This window comes from Ambystoma mexicanum, chromosome 12 (genome assembly GCF_040938575.1).
Source record: "Ambystoma mexicanum isolate Mex_15411 chromosome 12, UKY_AmexF1_1, whole genome shotgun sequence".
NCBI lineage: Eukaryota > Metazoa > Chordata > Amphibia > Caudata > Ambystomatidae > Ambystoma > Ambystoma mexicanum.
Genome location: NC_090936.1, coordinates 286,151,034 through 286,163,038, shown reverse-complemented (window position 1 = coordinate 286,163,038; position 12,005 = coordinate 286,151,034). Strand labels below are relative to the sequence as shown.

The window sequence follows — 12,005 nt, the reverse complement described above, 5'->3', positions numbered from 1 at the left end:
TACAATGATCAAAGAAACATGATGTAGTCCAAGTAAAAATAATCTTTGTATTGTGACAGAAATGTGTTTCCATCACAAGAACCTCCTCAGTGTAAACATATGCTAAATATGATAATTGTGAGTTTAGTAATCAATTGAAATGTTCACAATCAGATGCTTTTGTAAGATATACTTCTCCTAGAAGTGTAATTCTTCACTTCAAAGTGTCCGTACTGCCTTCGCCCTAGTAAGGCAAAGTAACCAGTTTGAGTGGTATCTGAAAACAGTTTTGATCACATGACATGCAATGCAATTCTCGCCAGTTGAAGCACTGGGAGCACACAGGCTGTTATGCCATCTGTAGCTTGCATAACAAGAAAGGTCGCCACTACTAAGCAATTCACAGCAAAACCTGTTTCCCCCATGCCACTCAAACCTGGAACTTGGCTATACTTGTCATGGATCGAGGGCATCGGTTGCTATGCTGTAGACATGAGCAAGAGACCAGCTGAAACATGCTCAGCAAAACTCGTAGGCCCGGTGCAGTAGGCAACATCACTTGTCCCTTTTCTATTTTTATATTGTTTACAAAAAGGATTGTGTCTTTCCTGACCCATGCTAAAGCATATCAATGTTTTAAAGGCTCGTTCTCTCTTTAGATACAAAGCTGTCACAGATGCGTGTTCCCTGCAGCCCGACATTGATCTTCTACCATTTGGCGACCAGACTGAAATTGGGGAAAGGGTAAATATCTGCACTACGATATTTCTTTTACTTTGCAATAGGTTCCTTATGCAGTTCTATGCAACACAGGCATTATAGCAGCATTTGTGTGCCTACAGGCACTACTCATGTTCCTATCTATCAGCATAACGATCCATAGAATGGGGCACAGGAAAGGGCTCTATGATCCCTTTGGCAGACTTCAAGAGAGATATTGCTGTCTGCACTTCCGCATTACTAGTAAGACGTCAACTAGTAAGAATTATTCTAATTCCCCAAACATGGCAAGGACATTTTAACCTTTACAAATTCTAAATTGAATAATTGGATGCAGTTTTGTCATTGGTTTGGCAGCCCATATATCATGAATTTGCACCAATTCAGCCTTTAAAATATCATGAATAATAGTTGTATTTAATTTTGTATAATATTATATGTTTTATTAATGTGCACTCCTCACTTGCTTAAAGTCTCTTTTAATCACACATTGTGGTTCCACAGCATTAAGTTACAGCTTAGTGTGGGTCTCTTTAAACACACATTTTCATGCAAAGCTATTAGTGTATGGCAAAAGAGTAAGTTTCCACCTGTATCACCATAGAATGTCTGCCAATGACGCATCAAGATATATTTTTTGCTCAGTGTGGTAATTATTCATCGTGGACAAAAATAATTGGGCCTCATTATGAGTATGGAGGTAGCCATGGTGCTATTAGCGCCATCGCTGCCTCCATACCAGGCTCCAATACCGGGTTCTGTGAATGAGGAATTACCGGCTCATTCCAACCTTGGAGGACCCGGTAATTCCTCATGCACAGAACCATTCCCCATTCCCATTCAAGCCCCGATAGGGCTCAATGGGAATGGGGAAAGAGCTAATAACGGGCCCACAAATAGCGCCACTGTTCATTACGGGACCGCCAGCCTCGTAATGAGGCCTATTATCTTCTATTCACCGGTGGGAGGCGCATGCACTGAGTATGGTGTTTCTGTTTAACCTTTTTATACTAAATTTTTTTATCTGATATTTGAAATCAACAAGCCATAGTTTTGCTTATTATTGTCATATTTTTAACATTGATCCATTCATACCATATTGAGGTGGCAAATAAATTTATCCCAAATAGATGACACTGCCATAGTACAAAACTGACCAGATTGCACATTCTTCTTCTTAGGTGTTCTGCAAAATGGACAGATGTGGCCTTTTTAGTACTTGAAACTTAAAGTGGGTAAAAATCTCTCTTTCTGAAAGAGTGTATGGGCCTCATTACGACTTTGGAGGCAGCCATGGTGCTGTCCGGGTCCGGGTTCCCTCAATGGGGAAATACCGGGCCATTCCGACATCAGAGGGCCCGGTATTTCCTCCTTCAGGTAATCTGAGCCCGGTCCTTCCCCATTCCCATTCGAGCCCCCATAGGGCCCGTTGTTAACTCCCTGGTCCCCTCGCGGGACCCGCTATGGACATCTGGAAAAACCAGACGTCCAGAGCGGGTCCCGCGAGGGGACCTTGTAATAGTGCAGAGTGGGTTTAACGGCGCCAGCACCATTACCGGTGCCGTTAAACCCATTCCGCACTAGTCGTAATGAGGCCCTATGTGTTGACATTGGAGAACGTTCTGAGCAGAGTTGGTGTAGTTCTGGCACTAGTATCAGGAGTAGAGTGGGTCTTTGTAGGGTGATTTACTACATGTTGCTGTAAACATCTCTTTGGAGTTTCTGTACCAGAGGAATTTGCGGTGATCCTAGGGTTGGGTATGCTGAGGTATTGGCTATGGGTAGACAGATTATTTTGTGGTTAGTCTCATATGAGTGATGAGATGGCTTGTTGCAGTGAGGGTTTCCCAGAGGACCTCTTTGTTGATGCTGCCCTAATTTAGTCCATTATCCTCTTGAGTAATGGTCTTTGTAATCCTCTGACGAAAGATTGAAGTACCTGGCGATCAGGATATGTGCTAAGGTCATTAAGATCTTGGTGATAAAGGCAGAGAAGATTTACAGGAAGCCCTGGGGTGGGTAAAGTGAGCAGAATTGATCGACTAGCTTAAAACTGTAGGTTGATAGTGAAAGGATTTATACATAGGGAAGTTTGTAGAACACTAAACATAGCCAATCAACAGCCAGAAAGCATTTCAAAAGGGGTATAGCCATTGAAAGTTGAGGGCACAAACTTAGTGTTCTTCAATTGGTACACACTTACAAGAGGGCAGAATTGGGACATTTCCCAGCTTAAAACATTACTTGGATGTCTGTCTAGTGGATAGATACCCATGTAAATGAGTAGGAACAAAAGACCATGGGCCTCATTACGACACAGGCGTTAACCACGGCGCTATTAGCGCCATGGTTGACGTCGGATTCCGCCATGGTGAATGGCGGAATAACCGCCCCATTCCAAGTTTGGCGGGGTGGTAATTCCCCATTCACCATTGGCCCTTCCCCATTCCCATTCTTGTCCCCATAGGGCTGAATGGGAATGGGGAAGGCGGTAATTACAGCACCACAAATTGCGGTACCATAATTACCTCCAGGGTCCCTTTGCGGTTCCCTTCCTTAACGGCTGGTAAAACCAGCCATTATGGTAGGGACCCGCAAAGGGACCTCATAACTGGGTGGTAAGGGATTACCGGCACCAGTGCCCTTACCGGTATAGGTAATCCCTTGCCGCCCGGGTCGTAATGAGGCCCCATACCTTTTCTGAGGGGAATGTTAACCAGATTTAGCTTTCTAATTGGCCAATGATGAGAGATGAAGACAGAAACAAAGACTATGGAGGCAACACTGGATGGTGGATCACAAAATGGAGTTAGAGTTCATTATAAATGGAGCAGAAGAGATGTGTTGTTAAGCTCATTGCTTTGGAAAAGTCCATAATAGGTTGGAGATTTTGTTGAGGCTATTGAGTATCTGTTTAAGAACTGTCTCAAAGTCAGTGCCCAACTTAATTAGCAATATGCAACCCTGGCCAAGAGACTAGTTTCCTTATTAATGAGTCATTTGCTTGCAGGGATTATATTTTTCCTCTAAATTAATACATATTTGAGGCTGGCTGATGAGACTGGGAGCAGCGACCCAATCCAAGACGTGGGGACCAGAGAGGATATTCTGAGGAGCCCCAAAGCTCCTCTGCCCATCACCAGACTAAAATTAGTTAACCATGCTTTTAACCCTGCTGTTAATACCACTCTGACGGGCAATAGCTGCACAGAATTGGACGGTGGTCATCTTGGCAGATAACCCACATGAAGGCACCATCAGGGGAAATGTACCGGAGAAACACAGACATATGACCAAGGGACACCTGATTGTCTGAACAGCATGCACTTATGCCTTGCAGGAGACCTGGATCTAGGTGTGTGTAACGCTCACCTGATTCTCGCAGAGGCGCCGGTCTTGACTGGGCGACTACCGTATCTTCAAAGGTGATGTGTAGCACCCGGTTGGCTCTTTGGGCTGGACCTCTGTGCACTGTATGCCTGACGTGTAGAGTAAGATGTCTGCAGATAGAAAATATGGGGTTAATGAACTGGGGTTATTGGGGTGTCCCTATCTCTTTCCTCTTCTCCTCTCCTGTAGACCCCCAAAGGTTAACGCTCTCACCTTAGGTAAGTGAATGCCGAGCTCTCCATCTGCCTCAGGGCAGGGTGCTGTAACCAGTTTCTTCACTGGATAGGTAGCGCAGGCCTCTTGACTTCAGAGGACTGCTGTCCGTCGTTTACTGCACGAACAGTAAGTTTCGAGTCATTCAAATGTCTTTAAAGTCTTTAGTAATGATGTCTCTTGTTTTGCAGGGTTCCGGCGATGGCGGATGACGGGCTGAAGTGAGTTGAAGATGGAGCCCGTGTGATGAATAGAAGCGCCTGGAAGCACGTAAGTAAGCGCTTGTTGCCTGCTTCACTATGCGCTCTAACTGTCTTTTTATTTTGCAGGTACGAGTTCGGAGCGGCTGCAGGGTGCCGGAATACCCACTGGATTAGATGTGGAAAGGAGTAATGGCACGTGAGTATTAAAGTTCCCCAATGTCTTTAAACGCACCTTGTTTTGTCTTTCAGATGCGGGATGCAGCGCCGAAGGCCTCCGGAGCGTGCGAAGAGTTGGTAAACTTTTGTCTTTCAGATGCCGGAATGCTAACCTGTTCTTTCTTGTCTTTATAGGTGTTGCTGAAGACTGGATTCAGGATGGTAAGCCTTTGCCTTTCAGATGCCGGAATGCTAACCTGTTCTTTCTTGTCTTTATAGGTGTTGCTGAAGACTGGATTCAGGATGGTAAGCCTTTTTCCTTAGGCCCAGGACCGGATGCAGAAGACACGATGAGCGTTCTGCTGCAGAGGTTGCAGAATAACGCAAAGCAAGATTCATCCACCGGGTGTGGTTTAAATAGCCTCCTGTAGTGCTTAGGTGTCTCCTTCCACAGCCACGCCCAAGTAAGAAAAGAGTTCCTGGTGAGAAAAGAGTTCCTGCCTTCCAGAAGAGTTCCAGTGTTCTGAATCTAGGGAGTGGCTCCAGCCCCACCCAACAGGAAAAGTAGTTCCAAACAGAAGAGGATCAGAGGCTCAACTGGCAGGCAAGTAAGCAGCATGGTCTGCTGAAGGTAAGTCCACCCAAGCATTATGAGCCCGGCGCTTCCAGCGCTGGGACTGGGCATATTTATGAGCCTGGTGCCACTGGCGCCAGGACTGGGTCCAAAACGTCCCAATTGGGACTGGTTGGCACTCGGAACCTGGGTTATGGATCTGCTTCCAAGGGAGTTGGGAAAACCCTGACCTTTTGGAAGCAGAGATCATGACAGTACCCCCCCTCAAGGCCCCTCCCAAACCGGGCTTCTCCGGGGGTTTTGGCTTGTCAGGAAATGTTCGGTGAAATCTTTTGATTAGGCGAGGAGCGTGGACATATTCAGCAGGTTCCCAGGATCTCTCTTGGGGGCCGTAGCCTTTCCAGTCAATTAGGTAGAATAGTTTAGATTTGGAGATCTTGGAGTCCAGAATGCTTTTGACTTCAAACTCGAGTTCTCCATCCACTAGGATAGGTTTTGGAGATTTGGTTAGTCGGGTTTGAGGTTGCACGGGTTTTAATAGAGAGACGTGGAAGACCGGATGTATCTTCATGTGCGGGGGCAAGTCCAACTTGACCGCTACTGGGTTTACTATGGTAGTGATGGAATAGGGACCAAGGTATCTTGGGTTGAATGTGCGTGGCCCTTTTAGAGATAGATATTTGGTGGATAACCAGACTTGATCCCCTACTTGATAGTGAGGGGCTTCCTTCCGATGTTGATCTGCTCCTTTCTTGTATTGTTCTTTAGCCCTTTGAAGGTGAGAAACAGCTTCCTTAAAGGCTTGGGTGATTGTAGAATGCAGGTAGTCTACTGCTGGTGTTTCAAGATCTTGGAGGGGATCCAGCTCCGAGGTTCGAGGGTGACTGCCGTACAAAAGAAAAAACGGGGTTTTCCCAGTTCCCGAATGGACAGAGTTATTGTAGGCATACTCGGCAATCCAAAGGATATCTTTCCAAGTTTTTTCAGTTTGTTGCAGCATGCAGCGTAAATACTGTTCCAGAGTTTGATTGGTCCTCTCGGTTTGTCCGTCGGTCTGAGGGTGGTGACTGGTCGATAGTCTCACATCAATTTGAGCCGACCGACAGCAACTTCGCCAAAAATGAGAAATAAATTGACTACCTCGATCCGAAATTAGAACCGAAGGAAAACCGTGCAGTCGGACGATGTTTTCGAGAAATTCTCGGGCCAGAGTTGCTGCTGTTGGCAAGCCTTTGAGCGGAATGAAATGCGCCATCTTGGAGAATAAGTCCACGATTACTAGAATCGTATTGTATCCGGAGCATGGAGGTAGATCGGTGATGAAGTCCATAGAAAGCGTATGCCAAGGGCGAGGTGGGATGTCAATAGGGCGTAAGAGGCCTGCTGGTCTTTCCTTTTGACTCTTGTTTTGGGCGCATACTCCACAGGACATTATAAAGTCTCTGATATCTTTTTTCCAAGACGGCCACCAGAAGTAGCGCTTGATCTTTTCTGAGGTCTTGGCTATACCGGGATGACCTTCCATTAAAGAGTCGTGATAACAAGAGATTACTTTTTTCTGTAAATCTGTGCTGGGTAGGTATAATCGTTCTTGGAAATACAATAAGTTGTCCTTTACTGCAAAGTCCTTTCCCTGCAGATGCCAATTCTGTATGTCTGCTGGAGTTACAAGTTGCCTGGCTTTATCCTTAACTTCCTCTATGGATTCTGTGGCGATTACACCCAGAATTCTTTGTTCAGGAATGATTGGTACAGGTTTAGGGTTGACCAAGTGTTCTTCCACTCCCATCCGAGAAAGGGCATCGGCTTTACCGTTCTTTGTACCAGGTCGATAGGTAATTATGAAGTCAAACTCGGCAAAGAATAATGCCCAACGGAGTTGTCTAGAGGATTGGGCTTTTGCGGTCTTCAAATATTGCAGGTTTCGGTGATCCGTAATCACAGTAACGGTGTGTCGGGCCCCCAGCAGATAATGCCGCCAAGCCTTAAAGGCAGACTTGATAGCCAGAAGTTCCTTGTCAGTAATCGTGTAATTGATTTCAGGAGGCGAGAATTTGCGCGACCAAAATGCCACGGGATGCAACTGATTGGTTACCGGGTCCTTTTGTGATAGAACTGCCCCCATGGCAAGGCTTGAAGCATCAGTTTCCACGATGTAGGGGAGTTCGGGGCGAGGGTGTTTTAAGATTGGTGCAGAGATAAATTTAGTCTTCAAATCCTGGAAAGCTTGTTCCGCCTCGGTAGACCATTCAAAACGTTTGTTTTTCTTTAACAAGGCAGTGATGGGCTGGACTATTCGAGAGAATTTGGGGATAAACCTGCGGTAAAAGTTAGCAAAGCCTAACATGCTTTGCACACCTTTTACGGAGGATGGTGATGGCCATTTGAGAACTGCATCGACCTTCTTTGAATCCATACGCACTCCACCAGGTGATAATATGAATCCCAAGAATTCAACTTCAGTCACGTTGAAAACACATTTTTCCAACTTAGCGAAAAGTTTGTGTTGACGCAATCTTTCGAGGACCATTTTCACGTGTTTCCGATGTTCAGATTCCGATGAAGAATAAATGAGGATGTCGTCAATGTAAACAACAACACATACATCTATGAGCTCTCTGAGGACATCGTTCATAAAATATTGAAAGGCGGCCGGGGCATTGCAAAGTCCGAAGGGCATGACCTGATATTCAAATAGCCCATACTTGGTGCGGAAGGCCGTCTTCCATTCATCGCCCTCTTTTACTCGTACCAAGTGGTAAGCTCCTCTAAGATCCAGCTTTGTATATATGCATGCTTTTCTGACTTGGTCCAGGAGTTCAGGGATCAAAGGTAACGGATATCTATTCTTAACGGTGATCTGGTTCAGGGAGCGATAATCGATACAAGTTCTAAGGTCTCCTTCCTTTTTTGGAACGAAGAACAAAGCTGAAGAAGCAGGGGACTTGGAAGGACGAATAAACCCATTTGCCAGGTATTGATCCAGGTATTGTCGAAGGTGAAGGTTCTCAGGCTCGGTGAGGGCATAAATTCTACTACAAGGAGGAGTAGATCCAGGTATCAGGTCTATCTGGCAGTCATAAGACCTATGAGGAGGTAGAGAGTTAGCCTGATCCTTCCGGAAAACATCTTGGTATTCTAGGTATTCGGGAGGTAACTGGGGAGTCTCTGAAGAAATTGCGGCCAGTGCAACACCAGGTGGAGGGTGACAAGTAGAGACACATTCTGGAAACTGGACCGTTCTTGCTCGCCAATCGATCAGAGGATTGTGTTTCTCTAACCAAGGTATTCCTAGAATAATCTGAAACTGAGGGGCCTTGATCACATCGAACACGATCTTCTCATGGTGTCCATCTTGACTTACTAGCGTCACCTCTTGAGTGGTATGCGTTACTGGCCCGGAGGCTATCTCCGTACCATCCACCGTAGTAATGACGTCCTTTACAGCCTTGGGACAAAGAGTTAGATTCATCCTCAAAACCATTTCATGATCCACATAATTGCCGATGGCACCGCTGTCGACGTAAGCTTCAATTGCATGTAATCGATCCGGATTATCAGGGCTAATGAGGACCATAGGTATCACGAAATGCGAGGTCACGGAACTGGTTTTCACGCTCGGCAAGAGGACCTCTATTCTTGTCGGGCGAGGTTGTTTCCCTGCTCAGAGTTTGTAACTTTAGTAACTGCAGCTCCTACTGCCTTCTTGGCAGGTTTCACCGGACAGTCTCGAAGAAAGTGCCCTGAGTTTCCGCAATATAGGCATAATTGCAACTGTTTCCTCCTTTCCCGCTCCCTTTGTGTTAGAGGACCTTTCAGACCCCCTATTTGCATGGGTTCCCCGGAGTCTACTCCTTTGGAAGGAGTTGGCGGTTTGGAAAATACTCAAGCATCAAACTTGGAACGATCGGCCTTCCTGTTCTGCAGCCTGTGATCTATTTGAACGACCAAGTCTATATAATCCGAACAGTCTTGTGGGGGATTCACTACTTGGGCTAAAACGTCTTTGAGCTCTCCACGTAGACCTCTATAAAACAGCGTAATCCTTTTGTCCTCAGGCCATTGAGTTTCCACTATTAGTCTATTGAAAGATGCAATATAAGCCAAAAGGTCTTGATTACCCTGTCGCAACGAAAGAAGCTCATTGTCCAAGGCCTGCCCCTGTGAATGTCTTGCGAACAGTTTTTTCATACTAAGCTGAAAGGCTTGAAAATCATGGAGAACCGGATCATCTTGATTAACTAGAGGGATCGACCAGTCTGCCGCATTGCCACTAAGGTACGAAAGTACAAAAGCTACTTTTGCTTGATCAGTTGGAAAGGCTGCTGGCCGGCATAAGAAGTGCAAGCGGCACTGATTGATAAATACTGCAAACCTCTTTGGGTCACCAGAAAATCGTTCGGGCGGAGCCAGAGGTACATTCCCAGGTAGGTTGATCTGCACTGGATTCATAGAGGATGTTGAAGGAAGATTTGCCCCTGATGCGGGTAACGGGGTCTGTCCGGCTTGTGACTGTAGCACTTGTCTAGCAAGATTGTCTGTTCTCTCCTTGGAAATAATTAGTTCCCTTCTTAGTGCATTCGTTTCCTGACGAGCTGCATGCACTTCTGCCCTTAGTTCCCCAAGTAACCGGGCTAGGGGGTCAGTATCCGAGGTTTCCATAGCGCCTGGGCGAGAGTTTTGTGGTAGGCTTTGCGTTCTGTAACGCTCACCTGATTCTCGCAGAGGCGCCGGTCTTGACTGGGCGACTACCGTATCTTCAAAGGTGATGTGTAGCACCCGGTTGGCTCTTTGGGCTGGACCTCTGTGCACTGTATGCCTGACGTGTAGAGTAAGATGTCTGCAGATAGAAAATATGGGGTTAATGAACTGGGGTTATTGGGGTGTCCCTATCTCTTTCCTCTTCTCCTCTCCTGTAGACCCCCAAAGGTTAACGCTCTCACCTTAGGTAAGTGAATGCCGAGCTCTCCATCTGCCTCAGGGCAGGGTGCTGTAACCAGTTTCTTCACTGGATAGGTAGCGCAGGCCTCTTGACTTCAGAGGACTGCTGTCCGTCGTTTACTGCACGAACGGTAAGTTTCGAGTCATTCAAATGTCTTTAAAGTCTTTTGTAATGATGTCTCTTGTTTTGCAGGGTTCCGGCGATGGCGGATGACGGGCTGAAGTGAGTTGAAGATGGAGCCCGTGTGATGAATAGAAGCGCCTGGAAGCACGTAAGTAAGCGCTTGTTGCCTGCTTCACTATGCGCTCTAACTGTCTTTTTATTTTGCAGGTACGAGTTCGGAGCGGCTGCAGGGTGCCGGAATACCCACTGGATTAGATGTGGAAAGGAGTAATGGCACGTGAGTATTAAAGTTCCCCAATGTCTTTAAACGCACCTTGTTTTGTCTTTCAGATGCGGGATGCAGCGCCGAAGGCCTCCGGAGCGTGCGAAGAGTTGGTAAACTTTTGTCTTTCAGATGCCGGAATGCTAACCTGTTCTTTCTTGTCTTTATAGGTGTTGCTGAAGACTGGATTCAGGATGGTAAGCCTTTGCCTTTCAGATGCCGGAATGCTAACCTGTTCTTTCTTGTCTTTATAGGTGTTGCTGAAGACTGGATTCAGGATGGTAAGCCTTTTTCCTTAGGCCCAGGACCGGATGCAGAAGACACGATGAGCGTTCTGCTGCAGAGGTTGCAGAATAACGCAAAGCAAGATTCATCCACCGGGTGTGGTTTAAATAGCCTCCTGTAGTGCTTAGGTGTCTCCTTCCACAGCCACGCCCAAGTAAGAAAAGAGTTCCTGGTAAGAAAAGAGTTCCTGCCTTCCAGAAGAGTTCCAGTGTTCTGAATCTAGGGAGTGGCTCCAGCCCCACCCAACAGGAAAAGTAGTTCCAAACAGAAGAGGATCAGAGGCTCAACTGGCAGGCAAGTAAGCAGCATGGTCTGCTGAAGGTAAGTCCACCCAAGCATTATGAGCCCGGCGCTTCCAGCGCTGGGACTGGGCATATTTATGAGCCTCGTGCCACTGGCGCCAGGACTGGGTCCAAAAGGTCCCAATTGGGACTGGTTGGCACTCGGAACCTGGGTTATGGATCTGCTTCCAAGGGAGTTGGGAAAACCCTGACCTTTTGGAAGCAGAGATCATGACAGTGTGCCAAGGAGTGACTTATTTTCTCCTGATGGAACCGCTAGCCTCAATTAGTCTTCCTGCCACCACTGAAAGCCCTTTATCAGCCATGAAACACTTCAAAAATGTAAAGAGTGTTTGCTGACAAGTCTTCAGAAGTCCCATCATTTCAGAAGACTGGTTTAAAAGAAGACACATGTCTGTTGACCGCTGGCGTTCAGAGACCCCAATGCGAGTCAGGGAATCAATTGCTTGCCGAATGCAGGAGGAGATGGCCTGATGCAGCTGAGCGTGATGATTTCTGGGAGTAGAAAGTAAATCCAAGATGAAACATCTCCTTGAAGTAAGCAGGGCCAGCCGAGCCTGGTTGGGCCTGGTTAGCAGACTGACACCAGATGAGAGATGTGTAGTTCCATGGCATGGGCGCCAATCACAGGGCTCCCTCCTAGCATTCCCACAGCTGAAACCTCTCCAGCAATTACAACACCCCAAGTCTGTCTGGTAAGAAAATAAAAGTGGCCCGGCAAGACAGGAGAATGTGCGATTGGGAAAATTATTCGGTATGAACTCATTATTGTGACAGTCTGCTACTTCTATCGTGATTTGACTCTGACTGTAGAAAGCATTAGTGAGGATTGTAGAGCTGTCATTAATTGATTGTA

The 12,005-nt window shown here is 46.5% G+C and overlaps 1 protein-coding gene across 4 annotated transcripts in view; it reads left to right on the top strand.

Annotated features, from left to right (window-relative positions):
* Positions 1–12,005, top strand: part of ABCC9 (ATP binding cassette subfamily C member 9) — a 1,387,936-nt gene that overhangs the window by 757,574 nt on the left and 618,357 nt on the right. For all 4 annotated transcript variants that reach the window (XM_069628445.1, XM_069628446.1, XM_069628447.1 and 1 more), the window contains one exon: positions 639–723. In XM_069628445.1, the coding sequence (XP_069484546.1) occupies positions 639–723 (85 nt within the window). The remainder of the gene's footprint in view (positions 1–638; positions 724–12,005) is intronic.